The 19,703-nt window shown below is 39.5% G+C and overlaps 1 protein-coding gene across 5 annotated transcripts in view; it reads left to right on the top strand.

The window, feature by feature from the left end:
* Positions 1-19,703, top strand: part of KCNMA1 (potassium calcium-activated channel subfamily M alpha 1) — a 909,315-nt gene that overhangs the window by 791,522 nt on the left and 98,090 nt on the right. For 4 of the 5 annotated variants that reach the window (XM_078150867.1, XM_078150865.1, XM_078150866.1 and 1 more), the window contains 2 exons: positions 13,473-13,566; positions 18,804-18,814. In XM_078150867.1, the coding sequence (XP_078006993.1) occupies positions 13,473-13,566; positions 18,804-18,814 (105 nt within the window). Of the gene's footprint in view, positions 1-8,845; positions 8,933-13,472; positions 13,567-18,803; positions 18,815-19,703 lie in introns of all 5 variants that reach the window. The other variant, XM_021006026.2, reaches the window with a different exon arrangement.

Genomic DNA, 19,703 nt, shown 5'->3' with positions numbered 1-19,703 from the left:
TCACCTCCCCCTGCCTCCAAGTGGTTTGGCCACAGTGGTTTTCTCACTCCTCAATCTTTCCTTCCTCTGTGTCTTCCTACACTTCCCTGTTCCCCTAGAATGCCTTTCCTTATCTTCTTCCTCCATATTCAAGGCTAGTCACTCGTTCAAGACCCAGCTTGAGTCTCTCCTCTTCTATGAAGCTTTCTTAGTCCTCAGTTCCTAGCATCTTCTGTTTAACTTTTAACACTATGTATTGATAATATTTACTTCATAACTAATCATATCTTGCCCTGTATACAACTGTTGCATCATTTTTTTAAATTCTTGTATAATTATTTAACTTTTTATAGTTTTATGTTTGATCTTTCTCTCATTTATAAGCTCTGAGGTGACAGGACCTACAGATCTCTATATTCTGGTCAGAGTCTAGTACAATATCTTGCATTTGGTATATGTTCATCAAGTAGGTACTTCTGAAGGGAAGCAGCTAGGTAATACAATGGGGTGGCATCAGGAAAACCCAAGTTCAAATTTGGTCTTTAATACTCACTAGCTGTGTGACCCTGGGCAAGTCAAGTAACCACTTTGAACCTCAACTCCTTCATCTGCAAAATAATTCAATTCAATTTAATATATAAATTAAAAATAAAATAATTATAAAATAATAATAATGCACCCCACCTCCCAGGGTTATAGTGATGATCAAATCAGATAATATTTGTAAAGTACTTAGCACAATCCTAGGCACATAGTAGGTACTATATAAATGTTGGCTGTCATCATCACCATCATTATTGTTAGATAGACCTAAAATCAGAGGGATATCTGGGTAGTAATATTAAAACCACCAGCTTCTAGAATGGATCGTTAGGTATCATCCTGATAGCCATCATATTTCTAAAGCGACAGGAAAGCTGCACACCAGTCATTCAACAAATATTTATTGAGTACCTGCTGCATGCAAGGCACTATGCCCAGTTTTTGCCAGGAAGGATACAAAGAAATCAAAGAAGCAGTCTGGAACTTATAAACACCAAAGATATTAACAGAGAAGACTTATGATTCATAAGTAACAATTCAGTGAATGCTAAAGGATGTTGGGTGGATGCTGTGGAAAGAGCTCTGGACCTAGACTTAGAAGAATGGGGTTACTGATTTTATGAGCCTGAGCAAGGCACTTAACTGCTTTTCCTCCTCAGTTTGCCCATCTGTAAAGTGAGGATGATAACAGCACTTACCTTACAGGGTTGTGGTAAGGATCAGATGAAATGATATGCAAAATGAATTATTATCATTATCATTATTATTATCATTATTGAAGAGAGCAACCTCTAGATTGGGGTAGTTAAGGAATGTTTCCAAAAAGAAACTGAATTTGAGCAATGGTGGGAGAATGGCTGTTGTTTGGATAGACAGAGAAGATGAGGAAATCCATTCTTGACCGTGGTTAATAATGCCACCCTAAGACAACTCTGGGGTCTGCAGTGTGGCTGCTGTTTTTCCTACTCTCTCAATTCCCTCATACTCACTGCCATAAACCATACCCTACCCCTATCCTGAAAAAAAGAATGATAGAAAGAAAAAAAGAAATCCTCATCCCTATTAAGGAAGACCAATTTCCTGTTACTTAGAGGGGACACTGGTGTTTTACCAGTTTTCCATCTGATTTTCATTTGGTTTTGCTCTAAACGGTCCCAGCTCTCACCAGTGGGGCCCAGCTTAAACTCTCCTCATCTTTTTTCTTTTTATCACACTTGGCAAAACCTAATTTTTTTGACCTGAGTGATACATTGAGGCCACATGGTATATAGGAAAGGAGGTGATGGTCAGATTAGCGCAAATGAGTGTATATTTCTTAAACATTTCCTTCGACAGTCTGCTCTAAGAGAGTTATAATGGCTGGACAAATAACCAAGGAGTGTTGTAAATTGGAGGGTAGCAGGGGAGGAAGAAGGAAATGGGATTGATATTATGGAGAAAGACTAAGGGTGATAAAACCATACCATTGGTTTAGAAAAATCCCAAATTAGATTCATCGCTTGTCTGGGATTATTTTTTTTTCTTTTTTAGTGTAGAGAAGAACAGAGCAACAATATGAATATTGAATCCAGCTTCTTAAAGCAGTTGCATCTGAGTATAGGTTGTTATAGAATAGACATAGGAATCCCAAAATTCAAGCATGTCTTTAGAAGGTGATTTGCTCTTAAGAAATGGGCTAAGTGTTATGGTTAATTTGATGTTGCTGTCTGGACCAATTCTCATATCTTTAGGTGAAAGGGGTTCAATATTTTCAATTTCTTTGGTGATCTCCTTCTTAACCAGTCATATGGTATATGTCTAATATTTTCCAAAAGTCCACACATTTTAACTTTATCTCAGTTTTAAAGGAAGTCTCAGTTTAAGTATCTGGAATAACAATAACAATAATAATAGCTAGCATTTATGTAACACTTTAAGGTTTACAAAGTGCCTTACAAATGTTACTGCATTCGATCCTCACAACAACCCTGGGAGATAGGGGTTATTATGATTCCCATTTTACAGTTGAGGGAAATGAGGCAGACAGAGATTAAGTGACTTGGCCAGGGTCACACAGTTAGTAGGTATCTGAGACCAGACTGGAACTCAGGTCTTCCTGATTCCAGGTCCACAGGTCTATCTACTGTCCCACCTGCCTACCATCTTTCCTATTCATATGAGGCTTGGTGGCAATTTCAAAGGTTCAAGACTGTAAAGAGTCTGTGGACAAAGCTGTAGCAAGGAGATTCAGGATGGGAAACAGCAATAAAGAAAGGACAAGCATTATTAATTTTCAAAAAATAGTAATATCAGAAATGATTGCCTATGAAATAGGAAAACAGGGTTGACAGCTTTTGGTGAATCATTTAATTGATAGTTGGGTTTCTGGGATGCCCCCATAGGAGATAATCAAACGGAAAAGACAACCCTGATTTTAAAAAATACACAAACTTGGGCAAACATCCTATTCAAAGTTCCATTGGCCTTGAAGATTTGGTGCCAGGCATGAAATATGGTAACTTCATGACCTCTTCTCTAACAATTCATGCACACAGAGACTATCTATGCTCAAATCCCCAAGGCTGATAAAAATGTAAACGTTGCAAATGCCCAGTGGGTTCTCCCTGAACCTACCCTGCTCTCCCATTACCACTTTCTCCCCAAACCCTACCTAGCATTTCTGACCATTCATATATGCAGATGAAAACCTTTTCTCATCAAGGTTTCCTTTAATGATTCAGTTCCACAGTAGGTACCACTATTTTCTTTCTTCTCACTCTCTTCTTCACCCCTTAAAATCTAGTTTACAATCCTTCTCTCCTCTGACACTGCCACCATTCCAGTAGAGGTCTTTATCACCTCATGCCTGGTCTAGTGCAATAGCCTACTGGTGGGTCTGCCTGCCTCAAGTCTTTCCTCAATCCAATCCATCCTCCATTCAGCTACTAACGTGATTTTCCTAAAGTACAGATTCGACCGTGTCAGCCCCCTACTCAGTAAACTCCAGGGCCTCCCCATGGACTCCAGGATCAAATACAAAATGCTCTTTTTGGGATACAAAACCCCATTTATCTACCTCTCCAACCTTCTTACACTCCATTCCCTACCAAATACTCTTAGATCAAGTGGCACTGATCTCCTGGTGTTCGAGGAAAAAGACCCTCCATCTTGCAGCTCAAGGCATTTTCTTTGGCTCTTCCCCATATCTGGAATCTTCCCCTTCCTCATCTCTTCCTACATGCTTCCCTGGCTTCCTTTAAGTCCCAGCTAAAAACATATATTCTACAGGAAGCCTTTCTCAACCTCTCTTAATCCCATTGCCTTCCTTCTGCTAATTTTTTCCTATGTATCCTGTATATACTTCGTTTGCATTTTTATTTGTTGTCTCCCCCATTAAAGGAAACCTTGATGAGAAAAGGTTTTCATCTGCATATATGAATGTTCAGAATCTTGAGTGCAGGGCCTGTTTTGTTTTGTTTTGCTTTTTGCTTCTTTTTTTAATCCCCAGCGCTTAAGACAGTGCCTGAAAGATAGTAAGTACTTAATAAATGTTGTCTGGTTGATTGATTTTAGGATATGTTTGCTGTGTTCAAGGCTTTGATTATACAAAGTAAAATACAAGATTAATACAAAATACAAAATACAAGATTAAAAAAAAACACCATAGTTCTCGCTTTAAGATACTTGCAATCTAATGGGGAGGGAATATAATGTGATACAGAGAAGAATGTGATAAGAAGGAAGGAAGGAAGAAAGGAAGGAAGGAAGGAAGGAAGGAAGGAAGGAAGGAAGGAAGGAAGGAAGGAAGGAAGGAAGGAAGAAAAAAGAGAGAGAGAGAAAAAAAAAGAAAGGAAGGAAGGAAGGAAGAAAAAAAGGGAGAATAGAAGGAAGAAAGGAAGGAAGGGAAGGAATTACTGAATGTGCTAGGAATTGTTCTAGACACTTTCCCCAAATTATCTCATTGATCCTCATAACAACTCCAGGAGGTAGGTAAATGATCCCCATTTTATAGTTCAGGTAGCTGAGGCAGACAGAGGCTAAGTAACTTTCCTAGGGTCATACCACAAAGAAGCATATGAGGCTGGATTGAAACTCAGGTCTTCTCAGTTTAGCTTCAGCACTCTATCAGCTGTGTCACCTAGCTGCTTGATAGGGACAAAAAAGATGCAGGCAAAAAATTTGTTTATATAGAGTATACACCTATATATACATATATCTGTGTGTATGTATGTATATGTATATGGTGGTAGACCCATGATTTTATCGATGTAGAGATCTTCCAGTTGGAAACTTCCTCTGCTGTCACAGATTGGCAACTTATTTGTAATTTATAACCTTAGAGAACTGCCTGGGGCAACTATATATACACTTAACACAGAGAAATGTATAAGGGATAATCATCTCATGTAAGTTCTTGATAAGGGTGTGATGGAGGACAGGATTGAAATTTACCCTATGTAAATCTATTATATTATCTGATTTTTTCCCCCTTTATGAAGCTCTTATGTTTTAGGTGAATGCGATTTGCCTCATAGTGTATTCAAACTCATTTGACAATCAGCCATATCATTAGAGTTCCTTATGTATAGTTACATGAAAATATTTTTCAACAAATAGAGGCCATTTTATATTACATGCCTGTGTAGAAAATGATAATCTTTCCATTCACAGTGACCATTTCTGAGGTACCCCTTCAGTTTAAAAAAACAATGATAACCTTTTATCTATCAGGAGTCATTGCCTTGTAGTATGCAGTCAATGATTTCATTACATGTATTGTAGGAATAGGGGGAAATCGAGTGATAATTATAAATTCATAAATACGTAATTCATAAGCAAAAGGATTTTTAAAGCAGTGAATATAGAATTCTATGTTTCTTAGAGAAAATAACAGAGATGTTCTGATTAAGCCCATATCCTGGCATATGTTAAATTCCAACCAAACTGATGGGGTACATTTTCTTTTCTGAAGCCACCTTTGATAAGAAATACATTACAAACTCATCAGTTTGGTTTCCTGTTAACAAAGAGACAGCAGCCGTCTGGATCATTCTGGATCCGCAGTGAAACTGCCACACCATGTATCCTCTAACTAAAGCTGTGTACGTCTGACAAGGGGCAGATGAATCCAGGAGTTATTGTGCAGGGGCTTAAATCTATGCGGCAGCTGACGGTTGAAATAATCATCTATGTATCGCTCTGAGCAAGCTGGGGAAAGGTTGAAGCTGTATATTTTCAACATATCGAGTCTAATGGCTAATCTGTTGTCTCGTACAGGGTGCTGGGTGGACATCTACCAAATGCTGACAGTTCCGAGGAATTGCTTCTGGTAGATATCGTTTACCTGAGTCTTGGAGTGTTGGGTAGTCAAACAACCAGCTTAGGTGGCACAAAAAAATCCATCTTTGCTCAGATCCCAAGACCCAAAGGATCTATCAGCATCAGCAGCAGAGCAATTGTTAGCATTGGGTAATAACGCCAGGTCAGGAGAGACTCTACCCAGCCATCTGGCCTCCTTAACTTTTACTCTCTGACTTCAAATGTTTCTCCACTGGAGACGGGAGAACATTCTCCTTGAGGATAAGTGGGAAATAACTTAGGGAGTTATGGGAGGCCGGCTTAGATGAGGTAAAGAGAAAAAGGGAAGAGCTATGGCTGTTGGAAATGGGGCCGAAAATGTTTCATCTCACTCCTTGAACACTCAGTCTTTGAAGAGCTTCTTAAAGACCATCAGTCTCTCCAGAGTTAGAAGGAGAAATGTACATGGAGAAGGCAGAAGACTGATCAGAGGCAGAGAGGTATTAGAGGGAAGTCAAACATATGTGATCACAAAGGATCCATCTTGATGGTCTCTAAACATATATATTAAGTCTCTTTCCAATTCCCTTTTTCCTTCTTACTCCTCAGGGATTGGTTGGATTAAATTCTCTCGATCCTTGGCCCAAGAATGAAAGGCACAGTAACACTTGGGTGAGGCATCTCTTTTGAAAACACAGTATCTTGCACATTAACAGATACTTAATAAATATTTGTTAATTGATTGAAAGTGAATTTCATGACCGGGAAGAAAAATCGCTAATGTTCCAATGGTAGACTGGCCCTACAAAGAAGGACATGGGCAATACATTCTACAAATAGGTTGTTCTCTAAATTGGTGTGACAGTTATCTAAGTTAATTTGATTGGATCAAGTGGCAAATTTATATCAATCTTGAAACTACAAATATGCAATTCCAGTTGGATTTTAGTCATTTATTTATTTTTACCAGGATGCAGAATGTGAGGGTTATAGGAAAGAACTTCTTCAACTATAACAACAATAACAAATCAACTCATATTCCTCCTACAGCATTCTATAGTCCAAAAAGCCTTCTCATGGAGGGCATTGTATTCTAGGCTGAATGGACTTCTGATCATATATTTATGATCTTTTTTCTTACTCCTACACAGTAACTGAATGCTTTCATTACTTTGCGTTGTTGAATTCAAACTTATAAAATTTCAGTCACCTAAGTGAGGAAAAAAAAAGCCACTAATATACTCTATTAAAAGGACTAGAATTTAAGAATGCCTTGAAGAACAAAGCTGTATTAATTGATGTAGTGCATTTGCACACACTAGAGATAGTGGGACGAGTATTTTTCTTTCAAAGTAAAATTTTAACACTATCCTGTCTTTTTAATTTAAAGTACATTTATATAGATATGAGAAATTATAGTAATTTCTTAAACTTAAAAATCATTTTAACATTTTTGAATCAGTTGACTTGCCTGGTCCTTTATAAGCTATTGATCCTTGTAGTTCTTTTCTCTACTTTCATATCAATTTCATAAAATCTGGAAATTGAAAATACCCAACAAGCTTCTCCTCCTCAGCCAGCACATCCTATTCCCTTCACGTCCACAGTAGACTCTGCTGATCACCTTGTGTAATGAAGAGGTGCCAAGGTATAAGGGGAAGAGTGCCAGATTTAGAATCAGAGAACCTGGGTTGAAACAAGTTACTTTACGTATCTTGACCTCAGTTTCCTCCTCCGTGAATTGAAGGTATTGGACTAGATGGTCCCTCAGTTCTCTTCTGGCTCCAAATATATGGTTCTGTGAGCCTAGTCTGGCATGTTCCTGAAAGCTCAAAGACTGACATTTGTCAACAGCATTTCTTCCCCTTACATTTCTCATTCCAGTGGTAGGATTCTTTCCAATATCACCTAGGTTTGCCAAACTATCACTTCTTTCTTTCTCAGATTACATCTTGCCTTTCTTCTTTTGGCCCATTATGATATTTCAAAATGAGCTTAGAGCTGTTCAGTGAGGGCCTTTTCTGGGATGTTAGCAAACCTGGCCTCTTCTTGAAACCTCCTGGCACACTCTATGGCAGAGAAGGGTCATCAAACTGGTCAACAGAGAGAGATAAGCACCTTGTTAGATTCTGGCCCCACTGGGCCTCAGCCCTTTAACTGTAGATGTCACGGATCCATTGATTTCACTGATAGGCATGTGTTATTTCTATAAGAGAATCTATCTTGAATAGCTAATAATATACCCATAGGCAAAGATGATGCTGTCGATCTACTGCTAGTCAGATCCAGTGGGCCAGTACTTTGGGTTTGGTTCTTTAATATAGAATAGCTACCCACTTTTTCCTTACCCAGACACTCCTAAAATTCTGAGATTAGATGGCCAGAGTTTTAAGGGCAAATTGTTTGGTTATGAATGTGGATCCTCTCTTTGCTTACCTGTTATCTAATTAAAACATATTCCTAAGATCTTAAAATACATTCATCATTGATATTTGCTTTCACTACCACCCTGTTGGAGGCATCTTGACCATCCCTCTTATTTGTCTCCAGGACAACAGGTACAAGCCACCTTATGCAGGTTAGGCAGCTATATCAAGACTAAGGCTCCTCTATTAGACCTTCGCAAAAAGTAAAAGCTTCATGTGGGCTGATGACCTAAAATTTGATAATAATGTTCTGTGACTATAATTTTTAATAGGTTTTAAAAGACAAAGAATCTTCTCCTGTGGAAATGTGTGTGCATATGTGTGTATGTGTGCATGTACACCTATGGTGAGGGCAGATATGTGTATTTTGGGGGGCAACTCTTCCTTGAAGATGATCATCTTGGTGAATAAATCATTCCACAGGTGTTTCCAACACCAACATCAGTAACCACCACAACAAAATACTTTCCAGGAAGGTGTTAGAAGGAAAAATCTGCAATTCTCCAGTTTTAATTCAAAGCTCTGATTCTACTTCATGTTAAAGTTGGTTTGAAACATTTTATACAATAGCAATAAATGATAAGCATTAATTTCCCTTTTTTTTCCTTATTGTTTGGCAGTTAAGGATGAAACCAAATCACGTTACCCCAAACGCGCATTTGAGCTCCAGAACGCAACTTCAAAATCACATCTTGTGGCCAAGCCAGGTGAAGGAGTACCAGAACCTGTCCCCAATGTTAATTAACAGTAAAGGGAGTCTATTTCACCCAGCACTTTTTGCTATTACACTGTTATCTTCTGAGTGCAGTCGAACAAGAGAAATCTACCTCCTATGCACTGTAGCATGCATTTGGCTTTCCTATAAAATACTGATACCATCCCCCCTGTACTGGGGCTAGCCCACGGTTGTCATAGCTGCTCCCTCTTGCTAGATGCCTAGACAATCAAAGCACTTTGCATGACTTTTACTCTGAGTGTTTTCAGTGTGAAAATGACATTACTAATGACCTGTTAAGTGCTTGCAGATGTGGGTTGCTCCAGATGTGGTGATTAATAATGTAATGGAGATAGCTAGTCAACTAATGTTTATGGGTGGTTTGTGTTTTATCATCTTCTGGGTTTTATTTCCTTTGAATCCTTTCTACTTCCAGCCAGCAGGACATAACCTGTCCCTTTGGTCACCAGGCCACCATCTTCCTCACTCCTCTCAGGAAAAAAGGGGAGTAAGAATGGGGAGTGTCTCCCAGGCTGGAGCTCAGTTTAGGGTTCACCACACACTGACATTTGGGTTTTGCTGAAACTCTGAGAGTTTTGACATGCCCTAGCTGCTTCCAGGGGCCCATAAAGAGGGCTTGGTAAGCTGTGACAAGAGCAAGTATTTGTTAGCCTGGCTAAGGACAGAAAATGAAACAGATTTCCACAAAAATCTAGCTCTAAAAAATAATAATAAAAAATCTTTTTGAAATAAGCCAAGATTTCTGGCCAATGTTTCTGGAAGACATTGCCTTTCTCTTGCTTGAAAGGAGAATGCCGATGAAAAGTCAAGCAAAATGTTGTTACAGATGTTCAGCTCTGCATTAAGGCAGTTAGAATTACCACCACATCTTAAATCAATTCACAGAATGTTGTCTGGAGGTTATGTCATTGAAATAATGAATCCTCTTTACTCAAGTATAAGCAAACATGTTAAAACATCATTGTAACTTTAAATTAAACTCCAGTGTAAACCAGAGGATCTGAAGCCTCATTAGACTTGCCTGACATTTTTCGGGTAACGAGTCTTCTCCAACTGTAAAACTGTGAGATTCGGTGCCTATTAGACAAGCGAGCTCTGGGATGTTACAACAACGCATTAAGTGTTATACTTAGAGATGTGCAAAAAACAAGCTCTTGAATTTTATGAGGACTTGGAGGCTGGATGGAGTTCAGGTCCCATAAAAATTCCAGGTTGGATTCCTGAACTTGCTTGCAAATTCGAGAAACTGGGAAAAAGCAGCCTTGCTTAATATGACTACCTCTGAATATGGTTCCCAGAGTGTGAAGGTGAGTGAAAACAGCTAGAAACAGGGGCATATGATAATTAGCCAAAACAGCAGGTTAAATATGGGCCTCCAAAGCTGGGCTGTCGTACTGTAGTAGCCCATTATTTGAATCCATTTGTCTTTCAAGAGAGTAAGTAAATTTAAGACTCCTTTTTAATTCAATTTTTATTCCTCTCATGTAGACACAAGAGCCATGAAATGAAAATTGTATTTTATAGCTTAACTAAAGTTTTTCTAGATCCACTTTCTTTAAATATGCAGGAAATTGATAGAATCCATATAAAGGATAATAATTAAATATGGTTTATATCCTACTTATGAAGAAGAAGTTATCGCTGCTTCTCTTGTGGGATCCAAGCCATATGTAATGGTCTTCATTACACAGTGTCCATATATTTAAGCTGGAGACATTTCCCCTCTTCTCTTCAGGGAACAAATCTGAATTTCCAGGCCATGAGTGCCAAAGGAAACCTTTGAACACAAGTTTCATTTAAGAGAACAAATCCCAGTTTAAATGCAATATGATTATGATGGATGATCTTTCCTAGTTGCAATGAAAATAAATGGCTCCCTTGCTTAGAGTGAGGCTCAGCTGTACCACCAAAATGAGGTGTCTCTCTGGAGCTGGGTAACAGGTATTAACTTGTGAGCCCGGTAGCTAAAAAGTACTGCAGGTAAATACAGAGAGTGACAAGGTAAAACGTGATAGGCACTTAAGGAGAAAGGGAGATTATTTATTGTTGACACAACGCAAAGGGGAAAACCACAATCAAAGAACAGAAACAAAAAGAAATGGCAAGGATGATGACAGCTAGTATGAGTCTTAACTAATAAAGACTCTAGAATTGTCCCAAATAGTTGTAACATCTGGTAGCCTTGGAAAAAGCTAAAGGTGCTAGACCATGTAGAATGAAAGAGCTTCATTGGACTGACCCTTAACATCTGAAAGCAGAAAACATAAGTCATCCTAACCAGGAGGAAAAAAATAGCAGCAGCAGCAAATAACAACATACATTCCACCCCACCTCTCTATTTGTTTTTTGTTTTAATTTTTGCTCTTAGCATTCCACATAGCTCCTTTAAAATGCCTTGGATACCCAGGCAATCATGGCAGCCAATCTATAGTACAAATCAGACCTTGCATGTGTGTAGACATAGGGTTTTCCTTCCATCAATGAAACAGATTAAAACATGAACATATTCACACACACTTACAAACTCACACTCTTACTACAGGTCTTTCCCCTTACTAACTCAGATTCACATTCTCTCATCCTTTGAAGGGAAGATTAATTCAGGTCAAGCTCCAAGTTCCTATTTACTTGCTCAGAGATGCATATCAACTGGAAGTGATTTTTTTTAATACCATTTATATAGCTTGTATTTATTTCCCTTTAATCTTCTAAATGTGTTTAGTCTCTGTGTGATTTGCTCTGGATACCCATTTCTGATAAGAGATATGTTACGAGCACCTTAGTTCCTGCTGGGAACACTGGGTGATTGATTGGGTTGGACAGAGCATTTTTCAGTCGAGGTGGGGATGGTCCTGAGCGGAAGAATAGAGAGTGTGATAAGTTGGTTTGCATGGACTGGCATGGTTGTCCTCCCCTTCTCTGTTACTACCATCTTTGTTTTGCAAATCTTGCCACTGTCCTGCTTCTCTCTCTTGGGCTTTTGAATCCTTGGAATTAGAGAGATAGACAAGCAGAAGAAGGGGGCATATGCAAAATGCCATAAATGAGATCTGAAGAGGAAATGGATTATTTAATTTATTTTGGAAAAGTATATTATTCTTTCATTATAAGCCCAATTTCATGAGTTTTGTTTTATTTTTAGAGGTGATAAAATGCATGTTCAGATACAATTTTTTCTTCCTGGATGCTCCTATGTAGCTGAGATGTTTGGTTGTTTGTTTTTGTTGTTGTTTTTTTCAGATTTGCACCCAAGTAATCTGCATTAAACTTCTTTTAACATTATTACTACTATTCTCTTTCTTCTTAGCTTTAAGGTAACTACCATGCGCTATCAGCTTCAGTTTTATTTCCTCCTCCTCTATGTTGCAGCCAACTATAGGAATTCAAGTTTTCTCTTTTTCATTCTTGACATTACAGCTTTAGTCTGAACTGTGAGGGTGGGAAGAGGAAAACTAGGATTTTACAGCCGATGTCCCTTGGTGATGGACATGGTATATGTCTACTAATTACCAATCAAACATCTAGCCTGGAAAGAAGCATGATGAATGCTAATACCACCACAAAGCTTATGAGAGTATGGCTTGGCTTGGGGCAAAAGCAACCATGTATGCTATGGTGTTTGTAAGTTATATTGTACACTGCTTATTACATCCTTTCATTTTTCTCAGTTAGAAAATGGCCTTTGTTTGGTTTGGATTCACATAGCCCCCACTGAAAGCGTGAGGGAGCTCAGTCAATGGGTACCGTCTGTTACACGGTAGTCCCTCTCATGCATCTCTCCAATGCTTATTCCAGTTATTTCATCACAGTCTGTTAGCATGAGATCTGGTTCTCTCCAAGCCCCATGCCCACCCCTGCCCTTTTGGAAGGGTGGAGTGCCAGCAAAGAGAGTTGTACTGGAGATGTAGGCACAATCAAATGCCAGTGTTTGCAATCCTGACTGATTAAAACGTTGATTTATTAAGGCTTTCAATCCTAACTGCTGCTCAAAGACCGTTGTCTGGCATGGGAGAAGCGAGAACCCCTTGAGCTGGTTCATGAGAAGGAATAGGCTGGCAGCTGTTATGTTGGTATTTCAAATATAACTTTATCTTGTTAGGTTTAGTGGGACACTTATTCTGTCATTCACTAGCACCAAGGGTTGACCAAAATTAACTCCCAGAATACCGATTACTGGTGCTACCTTCTTGTTTGTATATGCAGATCATTTTTAGGATTCATTTTTCTTTTGGTAAGGGTTATTTCCAAACTGTTTTTGTTAATTTGAACTGCTATGCTTAAAAATCCTATTTTTTTGAGAGGATTATTTTTCTTTTTCCTTTTTTTTCCTCCCTCTTCCCTTTCCTTCCTTAGCTAGTCTCTTTGACTAACATATATGGTATTTTGTTGTTGAGTCCAAAAAGAGAACAGTGAATGACTGAGCCTTGAGTGAGTGTCCTTTGATATCTTGCCTATGTTTCGCAGTCTGCCCTCAAACTGTTCATAATCTCATGAGTTGCCTGTATTTCCAGTTGAAGATGAACAGCCATCGACGCTGTCACCCAAAAAAAAACAGCGGAATGGAGGCATGAGGAACTCGCCCAACTCCTCACCTAAGCTGATGAGGTAAGGGATGGGAAGGGGGACAGTGGGTGGTTCTCTCTCCAGCTTACTTCTCTCTCTCCTCCCTCAAGAGTCTTCCCTCCCCTCAAAAAAAAAAAAATGGGGTTGGAGGATAGAGATCATTAGATGGCTTCTTAAAGGCTGAAGTATTTATTCTGTCAGCTTGTCAGCAGTTAATGATAGAGCTGAAAAAAAATTCTGTCATGAAAAACAGTTTGAAAAGCTGTTTGAAAAATACATAGGCTTTAAAGTCTTAGCTGTCACCCTGTCCTGTCTGTGTGTTGTTCTTAAACAGCCCTGGCACTAATGATAGCACGAACCAATCAGAGGAAATCGTGGGGTTACTTTGCCTCTGGCACTTCTCCTTCTGCTGGAGTCCCTCCGAGGACTGTTTTCTGTACTTAAGGCCATATGTGAGATGTATCATCGCAATCAAAAATGAACCTGAATATTACCTTCCTTTTATCCTGTCGATTGAAATCAAATTTCTGTTAATTGATTTTGACTGATAAAAAAGTCTAATAATCTGTATACTTGCCAAAGCAAAGTTCAAAACTAATCTGGCTTCACTCAGGCTAAAAGCAATATTAATTATGAAATACAGAGGTATTTTTTTTTAGATGAGAACATCCATTAGGAGTTAAGGGTGAAACTATATTTGAATCAAATCTCTATTTTCCTCTTCTTAGACTCTCTGCTTTTCAGTCCTTCAGTTAGCTTTGCAACTTTCTACCTCCTCCTTCTCTCCTGCCTAACCCAGGAGTTTTTTCCCCCAGCACTCAATGGTAACCATAAGAAACCATCTAGTACATCCCTTTGTCATCATTTCAATGGAATCATCTGATGTTGATGGGAATCTATATTGTTGTTACTCAGAGTCTAGAGAAGATGATCCCATACTTTCTCTGCCAGCCTTCAAACTATAAACTTCCCACTAACCAGACCCACCCTCCATGTACCAGTTACCATGGTACTGCAGTGATTTGCTGATCTATGGAGCTTCCTATAAATGGCTTTCATTATCACAATGAAACACAATCAGTCTTCTAGGTTTGTTTGGTTTTTTTTTTTCTTGCATCCATCTACCACTTCCCTCTCTTTGATTATTGACATAGATGAATAATTATTTTCTTCTTCAGACACTCCTTATATTGTCAGTTTCAGCAGGCATCTCTTCTACCTTCAGTGTCTATACTTATAGGTCCTAGTCAAGGGTACACTTTCAAGATTACATATAATATTAATTTTAAAAATTACATATTGGAAGCGAGGTAGTACCCTAGTTCATAGAGTACTGGACCTGGAGTCAGGAAGACCTGAGTTCAAATCCAGCTTCAGACATTTACCAGCTGTTTGACCCTGTACAAGTCACTTAACTTCTGCTGCCTCAGTATCTTCATCTGTAAAATGGGGAACGGGGAACCTACCTCCCCGGGTTGTTGTGAATAAAAAATGAGAGAATATTTCTAAAGCACCTTAAAGCACTATATAAATGAACCTACCTATCATCATCATTTTTATATATGCAAGTATGTATCTGTATATCTATATACATGCTATATAATGTATATGTGCACACTCACGTTTGCCTCCATTGAGGCCAAAGAAATCAAACAGATAGGTAGAGATATCAGAGAAAGGTTCGTCCATCCAGCGGTAACCTTTATTCCCCTCCGATTGACCACTGATTCCAGTTAAATGTTTTGTTAAAAGTTGTCTACCTTCCCATTAGCTCAGGCTTGTTTGGATGACACTGATTTAAATGCTTGTTTACAGTTTATGAGAAGGAATAAAATGAACCAACTGCCAAGCTTCTCATTTTTATGATGCCAGTTGTCATGCTAGCATTCATCTCCAATTTACTCACCTTTGGGTAATCTCCTTATCCTGCACTAATAGTTTTATCCATTGAAAGTTGGAGGAGGGGGTGGTGGAGAATACAGGGAGGACAGGAGCCCTCCTTCCCCTCAATTGGGAGGCACAAATAAATAAATAAATAAATGCATACATAAATAAATAGAAACTGCAAATTCTGAAACCTTTGGAGCCAAATTCCCTGTCCCTGTTTGCTATGTAAAGTATGGCTCATTGCTTTGATCTTGAGTAATAATAATTCTGGGGAGTTATACTGTTTTCATATGCTTCAAAGCTGTGTCAAAGTTTTGCTGCTTAAGGGTGCTTCTTTATTCTGCTGGCTCTTGGGTACTGAGATGACAGGTCCTCTGTAAGAGGTGCAGGCTTTTTCAAGTCATAGCCTTCAGCAAAACATCAAATTACCAAATCCAGGGTAACACACTTCTACACAAATGCCTTTCCTGTAGATATATTATACCATATATATTAAATACTTTAGTGTTACACGGTACATTTTATGTGCAATGGAAAGTGATGGTTTGAGGTAGCCTTGGGGGGGACTTTTTTTTCCACAAGCAGAAAAAGCTAGTGTGTACCGTATCAAGTATGGTTTTTACAGGACTTTCTGCCCGAAGGCCTTTGTAAATAAGTAATGATCAACAGATTGGCTGTGGGTTTTTGAAAAGCATGCCTATGTCAGTTTGCATGATGGAGGAATATTTTCAAAGTGGATCCCGCTTTCATTGCCTGCCGAAGAGGGACTGAGGGAGAGTCAACATCCCAGGCTTGGGTTGTCTACTCACTAGCACATCAGAATTGCTAAACATGGGTCAGGAATCGAGCAGAGAACTTGCTCAGCTTCAGAGCCCTGATGTTTTGTGGTGGTGCTTTTGTCCAGCTGCCCCTCCTGCTGAGGGTCTCTGGCAGCACCTGCCATCTTTCCCTGCCTCATAGATGGGCTGAGCAAACCCATGGTCACATAGAAAGCCTTCCTCCAAACCACAGGGAGATGACTTGGGAGCACTGCAGCTTGGTGTGGTGGGTAGGGCACTGGATTTGGAATCAGGAAGACCTGGGTTGAAATCTTGCTTCCAATACCTTGATCGATCACTTAAACTCTAGGTGCCTCAGTTTCCTCACCTGAAAAAATGAGGGCATTGGATTTACTGGCTTCTACGATATCTTCCAGATGTAATTCTATGACTGTATTCTTTTACTGAGACCCATATAAAAGTCCATTCTTTTCCCCCGAGACATGAAGGGGTTTATTACATACATTGATGGCATCTAGCACTTAACAAAGTGCCTGGCACATATCAGGTGCTTCATAAATGCTAGTTGACTATCATTTAATCCCTGAATGCCAGCTTTTTGCCATGACTTAGCCTGTGAGAATTAGAGGAACTGATTATCTTCTCTTAGGTGACGTATTCAGAGATGCATCTTTCCACACGCTTTGAAATGTGAAAATGCAGACCTCTGTGTTCCTTGGTTTCACTGGAATGTGTGTAACAGGCTTTGGAATCCACTTGGTTCCTTCTCTTAAATCTCTTACGTTAGTCATATGACTCTCAGGGCCCCACAACTCAAGCACACCTTTTCAAAATTCCTATATACTCCCCTGCAGAGAACAAAGTGACTAATGGAAGGCCTCTTGAGCCTTCCTAGCCTCTAGTTAAGTTTCCTTTCTGGAGGAGATAGCATATGGCCTATTCACTGTGATCGGGACAATCCACAAGGAAAGAGAATGGCCTCTTTGAAGTGGATTTTTCAACCTTGACCTTGAATTCCTTGGACAGTGTTTAAACAGCAATCTATCATTTTGAAAATAGATGAGATTTTAGTGGTCTATGGGAAGTGATAGGAAGAGCTCAGATGTAAGCCAAAGAGCATAGAATGGTATTCAATTGTCCTTAATTTGTTACTTCCTCAAATAAAGCATCCTTCTGTTCAAATGTTACGTCCAAATTGTCTACCAAATAATAAGTTATAGTGGGCTTCCAACACATTGCCTTGTACCACCTTTTTTTTTCTAGACAAAGTTTGGCTGGTTTTCCCTTATTTGGTCCAAACCTATGGTTCCACTGTAAGCAGTCCTAGTGTAGAAACCCTCTTTGTTGATGCAGAACAGCAATCGATGTCTAACTTTTAGTCTTAAAGAGTTCTTTGGGAACTGAGAGGGTAGGTGACTTACCCATGGTCCCACTGTTAGTATGTATCAGAGGCAAGACTTGACTTCAATTCCTGCCTCTAAGGCCAGCTCTCTTTCTAGTATGCCACACTGCCTCTCAGATAAATTTTACTTATAGAAATCCTGATATATTATATCTTTCCATTATACTGACAGAAAATCACCCTTGGACCATGCTTGAGTTAGATGATAAGTTTGGGTGCCATGCCACTCGACATGACTTGGAATGGGGATGAGATCATCACAGCCACCTTTCATTTCATAGGTGCATTTAGCTTATGTTCAGGAGGCCTATTTTATCATTTTCCTTTTAACTTGAGACCAGAAAAATCAGTGAAGCACGGAGTTCCTATTTCCTAGTCTTCACTAGTCATGGAACATGTTGCCCCTTTTAGGACCAGAGGGAGAATTATTTCTCTTCAGTTGTCATCTTCTGGAGGGTAGGAATGTTAGTTTAGCCCAGGCTGGCTGGTGCCGTCTTTATAAATGTTTCAGTTATGGAAGAGACTTTGCCTAAATATAGGGGAAGGTAATAATTGCCCAGCATAGAATCAGTACAAGGTGTTAGCCAGAATAGCTGTTTCCCTATGTAGACTCAAAGAGCACTCAGTTGTAACCTTCATAAACCGTCTAGTTTATCCCTTTGTTCTCAACGTATTGGAACCATCTGATGTTGATGGGAATCCATATTGTTCTTGATCAAACTCTAGAGAAAAAGATCCCGTGCTTCCCCCACCCCAAGATGCTAACTCATGGTTTGGCTGTGGAAATAGCTCTAATGTTCAGAGACAGCCCACACTACCCCAATCTAGCCAAAACATTTTGTGGCTCAGAGCATGTCTTGGTTTTTCATAGAACACCAGCACAGGAATGTAAACTTCTTCAGGACAAGAACTAGTTTTTTCTCTATCTTTGTATCTTCACATGGTTCCTTGTGTATAGAAGGTACTTTAAAATCTATGTTGAATTGAATAGGAAATAGGGTTATCACTCTTCCTCCAAATATTTGATTTCTTCCATGGAATTTAGATCCCTGAGAACAAAGGACTGAAGCCGAATCAAGAGAACTCAAAAGCAGTCTGTGTCCCAGAGATATTATGGGGGACTAGGAATTAGAATAGAGTATAATCCCGCACCATATATTCTGGGGGAACTTGAGGAGACACACAGCCTAGAGAAAAGAAGATTGAGGGAGACACGATAGCTGTCTGCAAGTACTGTTATGTGGAAGAGATTAGATCTGTTCTGCTTGACCCTAGAGGAAGAATTAGTAACGATATGGGAAGTTGCAAAGGTATAGATTTAGTTTGAATATAAAAGGGGAGAAAACCCTCTCTACCAAATAGAGGAATCCTAAAGCACTTTGGGAGGCAATGAGTCAGTCCCCTCTCCCTAGACATCTCCAGGCAAAGAGCAGATGATCATTTGCTGCCTGTGTTGTAGAGAGGATTCTTATTTGGGAAGTCTTGGGATAAATGTCCACTGAGACCCCGTCTAAGATTCTGTGATTCCAAGGGGAATGTGCACAAAGGGCCATTAAGAAAGTTAAGTGGCAAGTGTGAGAACATGAAGTGAATGATTTGAGGAGATCCATGTGACCAGCACCCAGAAAATCATAGGCACCGTATCCCTTCAGGGAAGAGGAAAAATGGCATGAGAAGAAAAGCAGGTAGACAGGGAGGAAAAGGCTATTCTACACAGGCACGAGGAAGAGGGGGAAAGATATGCTTAGGTCTCTCCAGATCATTAAAGGAAATAACCTCACCTGTTCATCACATCCCATGCCCTTTATCTGGACATCTCTTTGCTTGAATGTCTCTGAGGACCTGGAGCAGCCAAGCCAGTCATGGTTGCCACACAAATAGAACTTGGGATGCCTGTGAAATACAGAAGTGGCTAGTAAATAAAATGGTGAAAAGTCCTGGACCTGTGCCAGCGAGCCACTTAAGGAAGTGTCACAGAAGCCCAGAGTGCCACCCTGGCAACTTCAGCCACTGAGTGGAATGAAGAGAGAAGGCAGTGTCAACCCAGCTAAGTCAAGCCACCTCTTAATGCACAAACAAATAGAATATGACAGGGCCCAAGGGGGCAGAAG

Source organism: Phascolarctos cinereus, unplaced genomic scaffold, assembly GCF_003287225.1.
Source record: "Phascolarctos cinereus isolate Bilbo 61053 unplaced genomic scaffold, phaCin_HiC Scaffold_3;HRSCAF=262, whole genome shotgun sequence".
Classification (NCBI taxonomy): Eukaryota; Metazoa; Chordata; class Mammalia; order Diprotodontia; family Phascolarctidae; genus Phascolarctos; species Phascolarctos cinereus.
The sequence above is the reverse complement of the archived record's forward strand: the minus strand, read 5'-3'. Positions and strand labels throughout refer to the sequence as shown.